The 17,259-nt window shown below is 48.6% G+C and overlaps 5 protein-coding genes across 5 annotated transcripts; 4 read left to right on the top strand and 1 right to left on the bottom strand.

The window, feature by feature from the left end:
- Window positions 1–3,876: 3,876 nt before the first annotated feature.
- DFJ58DRAFT_498413 (uncharacterized protein) lies at window positions 3,877–6,398 on the top strand. Its single transcript, XM_041380694.1, has 4 exons — window positions 3,877–4,612; window positions 4,662–5,402; window positions 5,451–5,864; window positions 5,919–6,398. Exons 1-4 carry the CDS (start codon window positions 3,965–3,967, stop codon window positions 6,180–6,182), a joined length of 2,067 nt encoding a protein of 688 aa, XP_041241323.1. The 5' UTR covers window positions 3,877–3,964; the 3' UTR covers window positions 6,183–6,398.
- Window positions 6,399–8,581: 2,183 nt separating this feature from the next.
- Window positions 8,582–9,222, top strand: DFJ58DRAFT_799300 (uncharacterized protein). The gene is made up of 4 exons (XM_041390740.1): window positions 8,582–8,698; window positions 8,719–8,805; window positions 8,856–8,957; window positions 9,007–9,222. Exons 1-3 carry the CDS (start codon window positions 8,596–8,598, stop codon window positions 8,954–8,956), a joined length of 291 nt encoding a protein of 96 aa, XP_041241322.1. The 5' UTR covers window positions 8,582–8,595; the 3' UTR covers window position 8,957; window positions 9,007–9,222.
- Window positions 9,223–9,809: 587 nt separating this feature from the next.
- Window positions 9,810–12,271, top strand: DFJ58DRAFT_799298 (uncharacterized protein). Its single transcript, XM_041390739.1, has 7 exons — window positions 9,810–10,389; window positions 10,451–10,577; window positions 10,637–10,767; window positions 10,844–10,974; window positions 11,060–11,069; window positions 11,128–11,913; window positions 11,967–12,271. Exons 1-6 carry the CDS (start codon window positions 10,122–10,124, stop codon window positions 11,883–11,885), a joined length of 1,425 nt encoding a protein of 474 aa, XP_041241321.1. The 5' UTR covers window positions 9,810–10,121; the 3' UTR covers window positions 11,886–11,913; window positions 11,967–12,271.
- A 1,396-nt stretch (window positions 12,272–13,667) lies between these two features.
- Window positions 13,668–15,851, top strand: DFJ58DRAFT_799283 (aspartic peptidase domain-containing protein). Its single transcript, XM_041390738.1, has 6 exons — window positions 13,668–14,099; window positions 14,153–14,196; window positions 14,250–14,479; window positions 14,536–14,841; window positions 14,893–15,063; window positions 15,115–15,851. The coding sequence occupies exons 1-6, from the start codon at window positions 13,866–13,868 to the stop codon at window positions 15,585–15,587; spliced, it is 1,458 nt and encodes a 485-aa protein (XP_041241320.1). The 5' UTR covers window positions 13,668–13,865; the 3' UTR covers window positions 15,588–15,851.
- A 426-nt stretch (window positions 15,852–16,277) lies between these two features.
- Window positions 16,278–16,742, bottom strand: DFJ58DRAFT_843504 (CHAT domain-containing protein; the record flags this gene model as incomplete). The annotated part of the gene is made up of 2 exons (XM_041392985.1): window positions 16,278–16,372; window positions 16,427–16,742. The coding sequence occupies 2 exons, from the start codon at window positions 16,740–16,742 to the stop codon at window positions 16,278–16,280; spliced, it is 411 nt and encodes a 136-aa protein (XP_041241319.1).
- Window positions 16,743–17,259: the final 517 nt, after the last annotated feature.

Here is a 17,259-nt window from a genome sequence, read left to right as displayed (position 1 = left end):
TGAAAGCAGTCATCAACAACAAGCAAGATCAGCAGTCTAATCCCATCGACAGACGATGTTTAAAACGAGTCTTTGCATCAAACGACTCTGCAAAGAGTCGTTGAAACCTCGTCTGTCGATGCTAGGAAGGACTAAAACTAGAAGTCTTATCCACACGAACGAACAGTCACCAATCTGAACGGACTCACAAAGCAGAAAGGGCGCCAAGAAGACCAAATAGTCTAAGCCCAGTCGACAGACGATGTTTAAAATGAGTCCTTGCATCACTCTCTGCAAAGAATCATTAAACTTCGTCTGACGACTCGCAGATAGACTGAGGGCCTTCGCAGTCACCAACGGATCCGAAAAGCGACATGAAGACCAGAAGTCTGATCAACCGATGCACGTTGATTGAATCTGTCATCATCTCCCTGGAGACCAGATTAAAACTTCGTCCGCCGACATTGGGAATGACAGAAAATGAAAGCCTGATCTGTGAACCCAAAGTCAATCACCAACGAGTTTACACGACAGAAACAACCCACCGACGACAATTTCCCCATATGAACGGATACAGCATTGATAGACCCCACTGAAGGGAAGAAATGGGAGCATGAGAGTGAACAGACATCGAACACTAACCCTCCCAAGGAAAGACCGAACCAAAAATAATCAGCACGAGAGGCACAAGCCCATTAATCACCCCTACGCGAACAAAACAGACCATGATATGTACTCGGGAATACCCGAGTCGAAGTCGAAGTCGAAGCCAATAAAACGCAAGAATACCCCATTCAGTGACCACCAACACCCTGAAGCCTGAGCTCTAAGACCAAAAGCAAAAGCCCACCAATCCCCACATCAATAATAAAAGCACGCACCCTACTTCCCGCGCCTAGCGACTTACGGATCAATCCAACGCATGCGAGAACGAGAACACTTGTCCAATAGCACAACGACAACTGTATCAATTTAGCCCTTGCGCATATCCCCAGCGAGCCAAATTAGAATCTCACCAAAAAAACAGGGTGTGCATACGGCAAGACCCGCCGCCCTTGCACCAAGGAGGTAATAGTAAATAGGAGCGTGTGTGATGTGATGCGGCGAACTTCAAACAGGCAAACGCTAAGTACTAAGTTACCCCCGGGAAACCCCGAGCCGACGCGTCGCGTCTTCAGTCACCGTCAGTGCCAAACAATAGCAAGAGGACCAGGTACAAGCCCACCAAACACCCCCCACGCGAGCGATTTAAAATAAGGGATAGGGATATTTCGGGGAACACCGAGTTCGAAGGAAGCACTTTTGGCTGTAAACCTAAGAAAACCCTATCGGTCAGCTTGCCGTCGCTGTCGCCGCCACCACCACCAGCCAAATAATGACGGCGACACCCGGGCGCTCAATAGAACCCGCATGCCAATGCCAACGCCAACGCCAACGATGGCTAAGCCCTAAAGAAAAGACAAAGACAAAGATAGACGGACACAAATGAGCTTTCATACTTGACTTATCTCCACTGTGAGTCACGAGCCGTCAGCGAATAATATCCAAGTTGAGGCAAATCTCACCACATAACGGTAAGCCCTTGCCGATATCGATACCCCCTGACCTAGTAATAGAAAGTAGAAAGTCGGTATAGCCGTCGGTACAGGGTACGCGGTGGTACGCGGTATCATACATCATACATAACATAACGAAAGGCCCGATCATACATAACTTGACGAAAGCCCGCCGGTAAAAAAAACAAAACCTAAAAAGGGAAGAAGAGTATAAAAAAGGAAAAAAAAGGAAGGGAGCCAAGGCCCCACAGCCCAAAATCGCCACACCGCGTGCGGACTACGATAACGATCGCGACTCACACGGTCATCAAGAGACTGCGTCTCAGGCAACACCTGGCAACACTGAGTACTTCATGCTCCGCTTGAATGTATGGGGTAACAAAGACTGACTTGCGCCATTTTGGGAGGTAACGGAACGTTGCGCGCCAAGATGAAAGGCTTAGAATCTAGACCCTGTAACGGGTATCTCCCACATGCGCTCGCCGCTGGCTAGCTGGGGGGGACCTACACAAACAATACAACACAATTGTTCTCGTCAGCATGGTATGATGTGGATGGCGCGCTAATGGGAGATGAGGAGATATACATACCTTTACATACACCCTTAAAACCTCGGGAAATCATAATCGATAATCGATAATCGCATGATGCTGACTGAGGTGTACGTCAATGATCGATCCATATCCACTGCCGATGGATGCATGGGTGAAGGGGAGCCCGACGGAGATGAAGTGGGAAACGCGCGTTTAAGATTGGTTTTGGTTTTGAATGAATGTCATTGTGATTGTGAAAGCGTTAGTTTGAATGAGATGGGATGGCGATGGGAACGGGAATGGGAACGGGATGAAGTAATGAGAACGGGAATGAGATACGATGTGGATGCGATGAAATGGGATGGGATGAAGATGGCGTTGGGACGGGAATGGGATGGGAATGACGATTGCGATGGACGGAAAATAAAACATTGCTCCTCGTCTCACCACAATCACCGAATACTTGAAATCACCGGTCCCGCGAGACACAAGAAACCACGAGTGCGTGACAAGCCACAGGCAAGCGATAAAAGCGTTCATCGTTCTCTAAACCCTGGGAAAAGTCAACCCAAACCCAAATGACCCTCGCACCACTCACCACTTCAACAGGCCTAGAACCAAGCCCAAGTGAGCTTGACCAAGCAAAGCTTGCGACGTGTACGGAGCCACACCCCGGACCGCCAAGTACAGGCGTTAATAGCAAATGCTCAAAACAAAGTACTTTGTGACGGTAGAATCGTCCCGGGCGGTGGGACAACACGACCCGGAAGACTCAGTGCACCACCGTCCCGGGGCAGATTATAAATAATACGAGCACTATCACGACCCGGGCCTGAGGGCTGTTCACTTGAGCGCATGGCAGCTGATCATGATGATAGCTAACTTAACTCAACTCAACCCTATCGCTGATTTAGTTTTCGAACCCGGTGGGGGGATACTGTGATTGGTAGATGGGGTAGGCCAAGCCCACGAGAATAGCGGAATTGGGGAGTTAATTCTCGAACAATGTGTCGTTTATGGTAGGAGGCTGATCCGCGTCGATACTTGTTTTAGGAGTGGAGTTGAAGTTTGAATGCTGGATGTGGAGTGCTGAGTGCTGGAGTGGAGCAGAGAGCATTGAACTCGAGTGCGTGGTCGATCTTGCGGAGCCCAAGGTAAAGTGCAAGGTATGAAAGATCGGAAAAACGGCATGCAGATGGGTGAATTGTATAGCGCTCGGCGCAGCAAGATCCGAAAAGTAGATTACAATGTACGACATGTTGAGAACTCACGTAGTGATACAAAGATATTTCCAGAAGGATGTAATACTGAGTATGGGATATGAAACCAGGCAGCTAGGCAGGGAGCGTCACAAAGACCCAAACGCCACTATGAAATAATTATTTGGTAGAGTGAGTGAGGGCGGCCGGGGATAAGGGATAAAATTGAATAAATAGATATTATGATGGTAACGCTGGATTGTCGGTGAGGAATTGCGGAAATGAAAGGCGTGGTATACAAGTACGGGACGAGCACCAATAGCGATTTTCTCGAGAGAGGAGCCGAGAAGGCAAGCGAAAGGGGGAAATGACAGGGCTGGAGGGTCCGATCGTGATCGCCGTGGATTGCGGCCTCTAAATTGAGCCGGGGCCGGCATGACGGCTTTACGGAGATAATTGGCGGTGTGTGTGTGTGTAAGGTACAGGGTTTATTAGACGTAAGGTGAATTGTTATTGGTCCTAGTATTTGTCGGAGTTGTAGAAGAAACGGCGTTCGTACTTACTTGGTAAACCGTGGGTGCGATTAGAGTAGACGCCCATATGACGAAATGTATCTCCCCGATCTGAGTTATCAACGGAGATATCAACCATATATTATCCCTACCCTCTCTTCTCTCACAAACAATATACCCCCACCATGTTCATCCAATCCTCCTCACTTTGCAACTTACCTGCTGAAATTTTCGAGAATATCGTCCTACAACTCGTCCAAAACGATGGTCTTATCATACCACTCCTCCAATCTTGCAAACAAATTAATAATATCCTCGCTTTTCAAAAAAATTGTCATCTATACTCTCGCATCTTTCGCTATAGATTCGATTCAGCTGCATCAGCTAGAAGACTTGGTACTCGTACTCACCACTCTCGCCATCTCGCTCACCAACTAGTGTGGTATTCATCCGCCTTAAAATGCATTAGACGGGCCGATATATACGACAATGCCGTCCTCGACGCTTTCTGGGCTTCATTTGCGCTCATGTCTGAGAACGACGGAAAGAATCGCCATCTCCTCGAAGCAGCAGGCCTCCCAGATTTCGTAGACGAGTTTGTTCGCAAACGCCTATACGAGGACTCCGTCAACACAAACGGTTGGCCTAACGAATCTCCCATCAACTGCCTTGCATTATGGTTGCTTTGGTTCACGAGTACAGAAGGTATGTCTCGCCATCTTCTTCGACGTTTTTTCTCCAATACACCCTCAGAGCGCCTTAAAACCGAGACTACCGCCCGGCGCAACGAGATGATCAGACTCGTCCTTCCTTTTGTCATCGTTCCCTTTCGCGTAAGCCACTACCTCGATCATCAAGGTTCACCTCATAATCCCCCCCTAGTACCCATCAGCTCATGCTCCTCACAACCACTTCACCATGCCTCTTACGGACAACTCACACGGCCACCTCCGTCAATCCATCATCCCTGCACACGGCGCCTTTCCACTCTACCGTGCCGACCAATTCCACACAACCCACTTTTACGACCGCGCAGACCTCGACATCGGCATCCCACTCGCTTCAACAGCAGCAAAGCTCATCTTCTTCTCACGTCGCCAAACAACACCAATCGGTATCCCAATCCACCTCCCTCTCACTCGTCAACATGCCATCCAACTCGGTTTTGGAGACCAAATCGGCCCCACCCAAGAAGACGTTCACGAGCTCAATCAACATAAAGTCGTCAAACACGCTCCTCGGGACTCCGATTCCGACACCCTGACACTCAGTTCCCAACTCGACGACGACTGGTACCGCCTCACAGACTGTATTGACCCTATGGAGAAATCTTCCCTCAAGAACACCCACTACACCTACGGCTCCGCAACAGGTCTTTGGCAAGGCCGTATCCTAGTCCCAACCGACAACGCTTTCGCCTCAATCCTGCAGCACGTTCATATGCCAGAAGAATTCACAGAACAGCAGCTCTCCCTTAACGCTTATCCTCTCTTCATGCGTCTTCGTGAATATCACTGCGTGGACCCGCAGGACCCTGTACCGACTGGTGGTGCGGATGATGGGTTTGATGATGGCATTTCGAACGCTTGGATACCCAAGGGTGTGCAGGTGCACGAGGATATCGTGAGTCATCTTCTTCTAATACTGACTACTAATACTGATCGACAACAGTACGAAGGCAAACTCAGACTCCAACACCACGACCGCACATACACATACGAGGCCTATCGCACAGGCTCAACAAACTCCCATGACGAAGCTACGTGTCGCGGATGCCAATACCGTGGAACGTGCAACATCATTTATAGGGAGCATGATGATCAATTCTTGGCGGAGCGGTCTTCTCAGAGTGACGATGGCGATGCAGATATTGATGTGGGTGAAGACGATGACCAATTCCTACAAGAGGCTTCTGTGCGGTACGATTCAGTCATCGACGACGTCTTTCGCCAGAGAGACGACGAAGCTATGGACGAAGATACGGACACTGATCTTGCGTTTGCATCAGACGACGAGAGCGACGAGGAGGAGTATTGCGTCGAGAGGAAGTGTAACGGCGTGCTTGATATCGCACTCGTCGGAGAAGTAAGTCCAGTCCCAGCCTTATCCCTTACCGCCCAACTCATCCATCCCTCGTAGACAGATTTCAAACACGGCCAAGCATGGAACCACTACAAATTCTATGGCCGCGTACGCGAATGGGACGGACTCGTCGCGCTCATTCGTATCCCCGCACACCCGCACCCGCACCATACACTCGGACTCGGGTTGTGGGTGTTCAGCGGGTATATTGTCGGGGGACATAATTTTGTGGGGACGTGGCGGGCGTTGGGGGATGTGGACCCTGTTGCTCCTACCCTTGAGAGTTCGTTTGCCATGACGAGAAGGGAGGAGGGGTCATGAGGGGGTGATGCGGAGAGGAGGGTTTGTCATACGTACTCAAGGATTCCAGGGCCACTCATACCCCGCACGCCGACAACCCAGGATCCAAGAACCAAAACTAAGAATGCCCTCATCAAGACATGACATGCCACGCCACGCCACGCCATCCATTGACCTGACCTGACCTGACTGTATGCACCACAAACCTAACTTTATTCTTTCCCAATCTCCCGCGTTCTATCGCCTCGCTTTGCAGCGCTGTGTACATACATGATACCATTACCAATACCCCATTCCGAATACGCCAACACAGTGACACTGTATTATCGCCATTAACGACGTCGTCGACTCGCGTGTTTGAACTATCTTGCGCTTTTTCCCACTGCAATTACTTACACATATACGTACATATCATATGTTTCGTCATCATTTCGTTTTGGTTGGTTTTGCACATGCATCTATCTCAGCTCATCGTGTTTTGTTTACATCGCATTGCTCCCATGCACGACTCTGACTTTGACACTGGCTTTTTAATTTGGCTCACGCACGCACAGGACTCTTGTACCATTCGCTTCCCCTTCTTAATTGTAGTTTATACCTTGTACATTCAACTAGTAGTTCCTCAATCGATTTTTGTTCTTGTATTCTTTGTGTTTTCAAGCTGTTGAAGCGAGACAAGTCTTATCTTATCTATACCTAGCACATACACACGCTCCTACAGTGCCTCGTCAATCGCTTCTGTTACAGTACTAGTTTCACTCATACCGGTGTTCTATCGAGCTAGCGCTGCCACCCACTCACCAAGTTGGTCACGGCGTCTAACTTGAAGGCTCGACCAGCTTGCTAGTAATTTCATTGAACGTGGGTCTACAGTTTCAGGCTGTCGATTTCGCAGCCGACCGGCGTCTTAACTTGTGTACTTGAACGTTGGACTTTCACTTATCTCGCGTCCGGGATGAGGTCGTAAGCTTTATTGCGCCATACCACGACTATTGATATTGAGATCTAGACTCCAGTGGCAACCTTCTCATTCAATGTGTATTCTAGCGGCTGGCTGCTGTCGATGAATTATCACGTCACGGCCGCGGCGTAACTTCTGTGCATTATCCCCCGTCAGCGTACCATCATATGTACCTTGAAGCAGGACATTCACGAGCTATACTAAATGTTCCCTAGCCTTATTAGCCCGAGTCGGAATCAGCAATTAAATCCTGATCAAGCGCTTCGAATAGTGTCTTCGATGTGATAGTAGTTGGCAGTACTATGGATTGTCGACTATCCCGGGGAATCCCCACTGGAATCAAACCTCAGGCCTCAGGGACTGCGCTCGGCTCACCATCGAGCTGGCATCTTACATCTTATTTCTTATTATCTAAAGTGTTGTGTGATCCATGCGGCGGTATCGTTCGTTTTCATGATCATCGCTGCCTATCCTTGGCAAGTATCCCTAGTTTAGGCCGCGTAAGTTACGAACGAGTAGCATTATGTCCCTTGTCATTGTACATTTGCGCATTAACGCTGATCATCGATATCGATCAAGAGCCACTAGTAGCCAACTTCAATGAACGCGCTCCGTTGTCAATGCATCCCCCGTCAAAGCTTCTAAGTTCAACAGTGGAAAATCCCCGGATCTCTCTATCGATGCCCGATCTCCCATCCCCATGAGAATCAAACCGCAAGTAGTCAGTCACGAGTCAGTTCTGCACCTAGGAGTAGTAAATACTACTTGGCATTGGCGTCACATCTCATTCATCTCGTCTTATCTCATAAGTAAGTAATATCTGGACATTGTTTCAAACTTTGGCATTGGCTGTGGAAGAAGTCGAAGTCGAAGCCAAAGCCAAAGTGTCGTCGGAGCTCGATTCGAACTCGCCGGGTTTATGAATATGAATGTGTTATTGTTCGCGCGGAACTTGGTCAAGGTTTTGCGTGGAACGGCGATTCATAAGCTTGAGGTACGATACGGTACGTGGGCTTGTTTTTTACTTTTACTTTTGCTCCAGTCACGGTAAGGGGTGCGTTGGACCGGGCCGCGCAGCAGTGCGAGTGAACTGCTACTGGTGGACCGTGACGATTTGCAAAAAGACTCACATGTACGGACGGACTTGGACAAAGTTGAAACTTGTTCCTTGGGCTGTTTGTGGTTTACTGAGGCTCTTGTGACCCTGAGTTCTGTTCGCCGCACCGGCGGAACCTCGATGAACCGTGCGCGCGGCCGTACGTACGGTATAGAGGTAGGGTAATGATGATGTGCAGAAGATGCTGTGTATGGGAGGCGGCTAAATATCCACTAGTCCTTTCTAGGTACAATTGACGTTTCTATTTCCCGCCGGCGGAATCAAGCTTTCTGAAACGATCGCACAAATGCCTGTACGTACGAAATATATATGATGTATTGATGTTGCAGTACTAGTATAGTGCCAGCACACCATACATGCTGCGCAACGATGAGTCCAGAACATGCTGTGTAGATCGAAAAGCCTCTGATTTGTACTCAGTGCCGTCTCCGCGGTGTCTTTTGCATGTCCTCTTAGTAGGTTTTTGGTACACTCGTGAGTCGTCTTCTACTCGTGTCGTCTTGCATTCCCTTCTGGTCGTGCATTCCCTTCTCATCAACACATATTCTTGCGACAGGCCCCAAAAGGTACGCATTTACGACGAGTAACGGCACGGGAGGCTGAACTTTGTACGCAGGCGGCGGCAGAAGAGCGTTAACATATCACGGTGTCAGTTACGCAGTATCTTTTACGCATTACACTATTACTGGCAGTGTCTTCCTGCGACATACCACATAAGGTGTGCACTGGCGAAAATCCGAGAAAGACCGACTCACCTGAATTATCAGCGACACAGCTCTCTTTTATTGTCAATGATATATCAGATTGAATCACTGTAATGTAATTGTTTCACCTTAACTTCTCGCACGCGTGGAACGCCACAATGCTCTCTCAGGAGCACTTCGACTTCGTTAATGCGTAACGGATCCGATTTGAATATTTGCGAGGGCACTAGATGGTTGCGGGTCCTGTACAAGGTGATCCCCGTTTTTTGCTCAAATTTCATCAAAACCTCCGAGGCCGAAATAAACCGACGGTTTCGACAATGAGCTTCTGAATATCACTTCGAAATCTGCTAAAAATATTTATGATGTTCTCATTTGTATCATACCTGTGCTCTGTTTAACACATACCTCGAGGTTCTCCCTAGAACGCCACGAAGCTCTCCTATGGAGCCCTTCGCTGAAACATATCCAATTTGATATTCTCGAGGGCACCAGTCGCGGTGCTTGCGTTCCCCGCATTTATCAAGATCCCGCGGTCGACACGACGCGTTTGCTAAAAATATTTTTTGTATGTTATACAGAATAGATCTGGGGGACCTCCGTCGATCTGTTTCTGGAGGTCGGATAAGTATTGCAGAAAACGGTGATCTTCTAAGTCACCTTGCCGAGCACACGGAACAGATTGAGAGTCTGGGTACGTAGGTGGCAGTTCCTAAATCTCTAGGCGCCGTATACTTGGGGTAGATCGCCCAATAGCATTCTGACGATGCGAGCTGGCTGTAACAGGTCCCTAGTGCTGTAACTGTCTCTGCCACGGCGTCAATCAAATAGGCGCAGGATATTCAAATGAGGTGTTCTCCCGATCAGTTCATGACCCTCGAAACAAACAGGAACCAAGTTCTCCGTCGGCAACTCCCGAAGTAGGAGATGGAGCAACATAAAGCAGTGAAGCTCGCGCTAGTATTCATAGAAACTTTTGAAAGAAGACGGTAAATTCCAGTATGGCCGGCAGCAGTCGCGGCAGCGCCGCGGCATTTCTCGGCCGCCATATGTAGTAGTCCAAACTCCGTCTATTTACTCCATCAAGTCATTTCTCAGGGGCTCTTCTCCTTGTCCCTTGTCTCCAGTCGACCACACCGGGACACCTAACGGAAACCAGTTAAACTCTGTCCTGCCAAATGCAGCTCACAGCAACAGCCCCCACGCTAGAAGGCCAAGCCCAACCTGCTGCGGCGACCAAGATAGTTCTCGCTGGGAAATTGTTTGACCCATACACGCTCGAACTTCTTGATAATCAAGCCATCACGATATGCAACGACTCTGGAATGATACTCGATGTCGCCCCGTTCCCAGAGAACGGCGGTAACTTTGCGTCTTTTGATGGTGAAGTAATAGACCTTCGGCACTTGACGGTTCTGCCAGGTTTCGTCGACACTCACGTCCACTGTAAGCCCATCACTTTCATTTCCGTGGCTGAAAGACATCTCAGGCTGCCACCTGCTGTCAGTTTTCTTGCATCCGTATGCAGAGACCTCATGGGAGGAACAGGTTACCAAAGAGTCCATCGTCGAGCGCACCATCAGGGCCACAGTGCACGCTAAACGTACCTTGATGGCAGGTTTTACGGCTGTGCGGTACGTCCATCAGCCGTTCTAGCGTAGTTCTTCGTTTAATGTCGGCGTTCTATTCCTAGTGATCTAGGTACCGAGGGTGCAGGGGATGCAGATATTGCGCTACGCAAGTGTTTATCGAGCCCTGGTGCCCTCATACCCGGCCCGAGGTATTTTTGTGCCACAAGGGCAATTGCGCCCACTGGAACGTATGGTTCGTATTTTCGCTGGTTTATCATACATGTGCTTCTCCATCTCGCACATACAACTCATGCGAGGGACCTGTCCAGGTCCAAAGAGTTCCCTCTACCTAAACAAAGAAGGTATCGATGGTGTCACCGGCGTTGATGCGGCGGATGGAACTCAAGAGTGCATCAAGGCCGTCCGGAGGCAGATTGGCGCGGGGGCTGATTGGATCAAGGTGATCGTCACGTTCTATCGTCATAATTGCGGCAAGGCGCTCATATACACCCGCTTGTTTCCGTTATGATTGCAACATTATACAGATCTATGCAGGTAAATGAATCCTGCTTTGGGTTAGATCTGTCGGTCATCTCCGTTGACGCTGTCCCAGACTACACCGTTCGATCACGGGCTTCTGAAGTCTCGCGTAGGGTTGGGGCTGCGTCCATGGCCACATTCGATTATGATGAACTGAGGGCAATGATCTGCACTGCCCATGCATATGGAGTCAAGGTCGCCGCTCATGCAACGAATAGGTCAACCATTATTCCCCTGATGAGTCTCAGGGTGGACTCCATTGAGCACGCATATGATATGACCACTCCTGACACAACTGCGGTAGAAATGTTTGGAGAATATGTAGGCCATAAAACCAAATATGTGCCTACCCTCGCGGCATATTACACCATGACCCAGGGGAAAGGAGATCTTTGGGATCGTGCTGCCAGTTCTTTCAAGGCAGCTTTGGAACTGGACTTGGACAATATTTCATGCGGGGGCGATACGGGGGTCTTCGCTCACGGAGCTAATGCGTTGGAGCTATCGCTCATGGTCCGTCTGGGTGCCAACTGGAAGAAGGTGCTTAGATGGGCAACTTTGGGCGGCTGGGAGTGTGTACGATCAAGGATGTGGGAAGGCGAGGCAGGAAAGACCCGACTCGCCCAGGTAGGTGATCTCAAGGAGGACCCAAGGATTATTGGTGATAATGAAGTACCGTTTGGAGCGGTGAGGAGAGGGTTTATCGCTGATTTGATTGCAACACCGGGAAACTTTGCGGCAGATTTCGAAAGCGCGGTGTCCGCGGAAAGCATACAGTTTGTCATGAAAGGTGGCAGGATCTACAAGCGTGATGGTCTACCTCTTGTGTAACAGGTACTAGTAGTATATGGCTCTCGCGCTACGCATAGCGGCGATCAGGATGGTGACTTGGATAACGTTGGAAGCGCGTACGAATTTGACCACACGGCGATCATTAGGGCCAAGTGCAAGTTGGAGTGCAACGTTAATGATATGCCACCTGGACGCCCATTTACCAGTAAAGCTGTTTCAAAATATTAAATTGGTTAATTTCCGTCATCAGTTGGACGGCGGCGCTGTCCTCGGCCACATCTGACTGAGGTTGCTTTAAACTACCTGACTTGGTGACCCATTGATTTGAAATTGAGGATAGCCGTGAGATAGCTTAATCAGCAACTATACAGCTCCACGGTTTTCCACAAATTCTCCACTCTATATTTTCCTGATACATACCCTCACAAGAAGTGTTGTTTGAAATGACACCGCATGCTCTCCCTGTCGATGAAAGCTGTTTACTTTTCCATCTCACCAATTTCAGCGTGCGACGCTAAAACGATTATATCCAACGACGTTCGACAAGTCTCGAATCCACCCCACAAACAAGTCAAGGCCCTCGTTTGTATCTCACAGTGGGGGCCTGTTACGTTCGTGGAATATGAAGTTGATCCGGTCCGCTTGCTGCGAGGCTTCGTTATGAAGTTGAGCAGATCAACAGGTGGCTGGGTCAGATGCGTCTCTGCAGAGTTGAGGTCGGCGGCTTTCTTTCGTCGAGCTCGTAGTTTTGGGACAGACATTTTTGTAATTAAGTATTTATCTGAAATTTAGAACTATTGATCCCTCATACTTGAATCTGAGCTTGCGCCAGGAGACCGGCAAGGCTTGTCGTCGTCATCGTCATGGGCTAAAATCATCGATTACTCCATGTTACTCTGAATGGACTGAGGTCTGTCCAGGTCTCCCTCCATATTTCGCAGGTCGATGATTGCAATACACAATCATAATTCTTGAATGAGTCTTGCTGCGCGACAGTTAATTCTCAAAACGTTGTAAAGCTGTTCTGTCGCATCGAATTTCTAACGTTCTTACTCGTGGCAGCGCAAAACTGGACTTTCAGACCTGGTCGTTTACATTCCTACTGTGTTTTGAATATATGGAATGTCACAACAACGACTTGGATGGTGCAGGCGGAGTGCCTTGGACGATAACGAAACTTCACGGTTTGCAAAAGTTTAACGCCAACGAAAATACGTGTTAAGCGGTAGAGCAGTGCGGCAGATGTGGCTGCATCGCAGCATAAAGCACACGGTTCGGGATTTTGCTGACGATGGGTCGTGATCTTTATTTTACGACTGCTCAACTGGACGATGGTGCAACGAGTCCTATCAGAGGAATGTGAAGAAATCTGGTTCGAGGACGGCCCTCGAACCAGATTTCTTCACATTCCTCTGACAGGACTAGCGCTCTTCGCTTTCTCTGCGGAATTCAATCTAATGTACGTTCATTGTCCAAGCATCTCAATTCTTTCGTTGTGGATAATTTTTCAGATGCTCCGTATCGATTAGGCTGGTGGACTGTCATAGATCTGTTAGGTGACATCAATCGAACTCGTTTAACTTTTGCTAGGCATGCTACACTCATGTCGTTTTGTTTGATTTGCAAAGTAGTGGGACACAATATGTCACGTACAAGTTATGTACATTTGGGTCACTTTAAATTTTGGGGTACACGCTGACGTGCGGAGAACATTCAATAGGTTCAAGCAGTTAGATTGGATGGACCGAAGCAAAGTCAAGTAGTTGGGTTAGGTTTCAAACTCAGACAGGATTTCACAAGCGACGGTCCGCCCTTTCCTGAACGAGATGACCGAGCAAAATTCGAACCGAAGCTTCAGATTTTTAGTTACCTGAACGTTACTCGCTTTGACGGCAACGCTAACTATGGGTGCATGGCCGTTGGGCGGGGCCGAGGTACCGGACAGATTATTGTTTCCTTTTGGCGCCACACGCTACTCTCTTTTATTTCCTTGCTGTTTTCCTCTCCACGTGTTTCCCGATGATTTTTCTCCCCCTTGTAGCCATCGCACTTCTTCCATTCACTCTCGCTGCTCCCCAACCAGCTGGAGGTGTAGTTCATGCCCCAATCGTGCGAAGAAGTCATTCCAACCGGGTTGCGAACTTACCAAAAGCCGTTGAAGCATTGCGAAAGAAGTATGGTTATCCAGTAACGAATGTGAAGAGCACGAATTCGAAGCGAGCCAGCACTGCTGCAATTCCCATCACAGACGAGGTTTGCAGTTTGACTTCTCACATAGCCCACGGAATTGACCACAATTGTGTCAGGAAAATGATTCCAGTTACTCAGGCGTGGTGAGCATTGGAACTCCGTAAGTTTCAAATTCGAAACATAGCAATGTCCGTAAACATTCGTTTGGTGAAGACCACAGAACTTTAATCTTGTCCTCGATACTGGCTCTTCTGACCTTTGGGTTGCAACAACTTTATGCACCTCTTGCGGATCAGATATACCTGAATTTAACCCATCAAAGTCGTCGACATACAAGGCTACCTCCTCCCAGCTGGAGATTGATTATGGCTCAGGATCGGCGCAAGGTATTGTCGCCCAAGATAGTGTCACCTTTGGGTCCTTCGAAATGTCTCAGGAACTCCGTATGTCTATCTTGGTGACTTGGCTTGATTAAAATTTAGTTTTATTTTGACCATAGTCGCTGTTACTAACATTACCTCTGGATTGATTGACGATGGGCTCTCCGGTATCATGGGTCTCGGGTTTGCCTCGATTTCTGCCCTGCAGACTACCCCCTTTTGGGAAGCACTCTATAATGCCAATGATCTCGCTGAACCCTTGTTCTCTTTCTACCTTGAACGCTACGTCGACCAAGCCAATCAGATTAGTACTGCTCCAGGCGGTGTGCTCACTCTCGGAGGAACAAATTCGAGTTTGTACAACGGCTCTATCGAGTACTTGAACCTGACTGGTCCGTCATCGTATTGGTTGCTCACCGTTAGCTGTCAGCACCGTCATTCTGTCATGTTATCGGCGTACTGAATGAAATTTGCAGCGGTCACTGTACAAGGCAAGACGATCGTCATTGACCCACTTAGTGGTCTTGCTGCCATCGACACAGGGACTACCCTCATCGGGGCACCCACACCCATTGCCGCAAGTATTTGGGCCCAAGTGCCTGGCTCCACAGAGCTTACCGGAGATTGGCAAGGCTTATATGCATTCCGTCAGTATCTGTGCGCACTGCAGGATAGGCAGAAGACTCATCTAATTCTAGCTTGCGACACTAATGTCACAGTTTATATCTCATTCGGCGGTACAAACTGGGCGATCAGTCCCCTTGACATGAACCTCGGCACCCTCAATGACACCATGATCGGCAACGCGACCGCCTCTTCTCAGATGTGTGCTGGCGGTATCTTCGATATTGGGATTGGCAGTGTTCCTGCTTGGATTGTCGGTGACACCTTCCTGAAGAATGTGTACTCTGTCTTCCGTGCTAGCCCCGCTGCCGTTGGCTTCGCCCAGCTTGCCAGTGGATTGAGCTCTTCAACCGGATCTTCCGACCCGAACCCAGTACAAGTGACTGGCTTGGTGCCCCTGCCTACTAGTACCTCCGCGAGCTCGAGTGGGAGTGGAAACTCGACCAGCGGCAGCACAAGCTCTGGATCTGTTTCTCTTATCGAGAACATCGCTTTATCGCTTACTCTTCTTGCCTCTGTTGCAGGTTGCTTTACCCTCTTCCTCTAAGTAGAGCTCATGTATACTATAATTTGAGAATTCACGACGCATAGATCATTCATCTTTTTATTTTTCATGAAACAATATTGCAGGAAGGCAACTGACCGTACAATGCATAGATCATTTATCTGTTTTTCTTCTGACGCACAGTGCATACATTTTACGATACCATCATTCTCAGTATGATTTATGCCTTGACGAGACACTTTGCAATTTCAATCTGACTTTCGGTTTTACACGTCCTTTTAGTGTCCTTTCTGAATAGCGAGAACGATCGATCATTGATCTGCATTCATTTATGGGCCAAGCTTTTGATAAGCACTACATCTTCGGCTGCACGATAGTTGGGAGTATATTCAACAACGCCCTTACTGCAATAAAACGGTTTGTTTCTTCATTCACGATCGGTGGATGACTGACAGCTCCACTCAGGTGCACGAAAATACTACACAGTATGCCAACAATAGTCAGATACTTTCGAAGCTGCAGGATCAATTGCAAACTGCGGAATTCAGACCCACGACTATGACGTCCATCATAATTATGTCTTGCCGTCATGAAATGATATACCAGATCCGCGTTGAAGCCAAAGGTACAACTTTGCACTTCACCCTAACCCACAAAGTACAGTGCACCTTAGGAGCGGGCCACCTTTGGCTCCGAAGCAATAGATTGGAAAAATACAAATTGAAGTCGGAATTAGGTGTACATATCATGGAGGTATACAGTCTCGAAGTCTGAAATATCGAAGATTGAGTCCTTGGCAACAGGTTGTGTGTAGCCATGGCTGGATACTACACGTGAAGTCGTCAGATTAATGCATTAATCAACAAGCTGGGAGTACGCACGAAATTGCTCATATGCCAATGTGCTATGAACACTACGCGCTGGTCTAAGGGCATGTCCTTGTCGCTGGCCAACGACTGGACCGCTCTGTGCAAGCGCTCGTGCAGCTTGTTTGGAATTCATTTTCCCACTCCCGCACAAGTTTTTGTAGAATGCCTCGACTAAGCGCTGCACAGTACTATCGTTGACCTTCCATAATGTCCCAATGACACTCTTAACCCCAGCGAATTGCAGGCCAGCCGCTAGGTGTATCACTTCGTCAGGAGTATCATGGTCACCGACTGCGGTTTCACAGGCAGAAAAGAAATGCAAATTCATGGCGAGACAGATCCGTTTGAGTGATATCCAGGAGTGAAAGTGGTTGGGTCGCGCATGAGAAAGGCTGAATTGAAGGGGTCCTTGTATTTCTGTGTCCCGTGGCACAAAAAATGGAGCCAAGTATTATCTCGCAGCGCGCGCAGTGCCCTTGATCTCATTGCATCAACGCTCATTATCTTGGTGAAAGAAACCGTTGGGGAAGGGGTGGTTAAAAGACTCCGCACTAATTCCAGTTCAGGCTCCACACATTCCCAAAGTGAATAAAGCACCGGCTGGGCGATTCTGACCAATGGAAGCAAAGGATACTGACAGAGACCTGTCATGTCTGCGAGCCTTTATCAGCGCGGTAAGCGATGGCATGTATGAAGAGACATAGAGCTGTGAAAGGAACTGCCCATGTTTCCTGTACTCGGCCAGCAGCGTGCAACGGCAAGAAACTGAAGACAGATGTCGGGCACCACCCATATTCGGGAACCTCGTGGCGCAAATTCACCCAGCTTTTCAACCACCGAGCGGA

This window comes from Suillus subalutaceus (assembly GCF_016647625.1).
Source record: "Suillus subalutaceus strain FC151 chromosome Unknown DFJ58scaffold_91, whole genome shotgun sequence".
NCBI lineage: Eukaryota > Fungi > Basidiomycota > Agaricomycetes > Boletales > Suillaceae > Suillus > Suillus subalutaceus.
The sequence above is the reverse complement of the archived record's forward strand: the minus strand, read 5'-3'. Positions and strand labels throughout refer to the sequence as shown.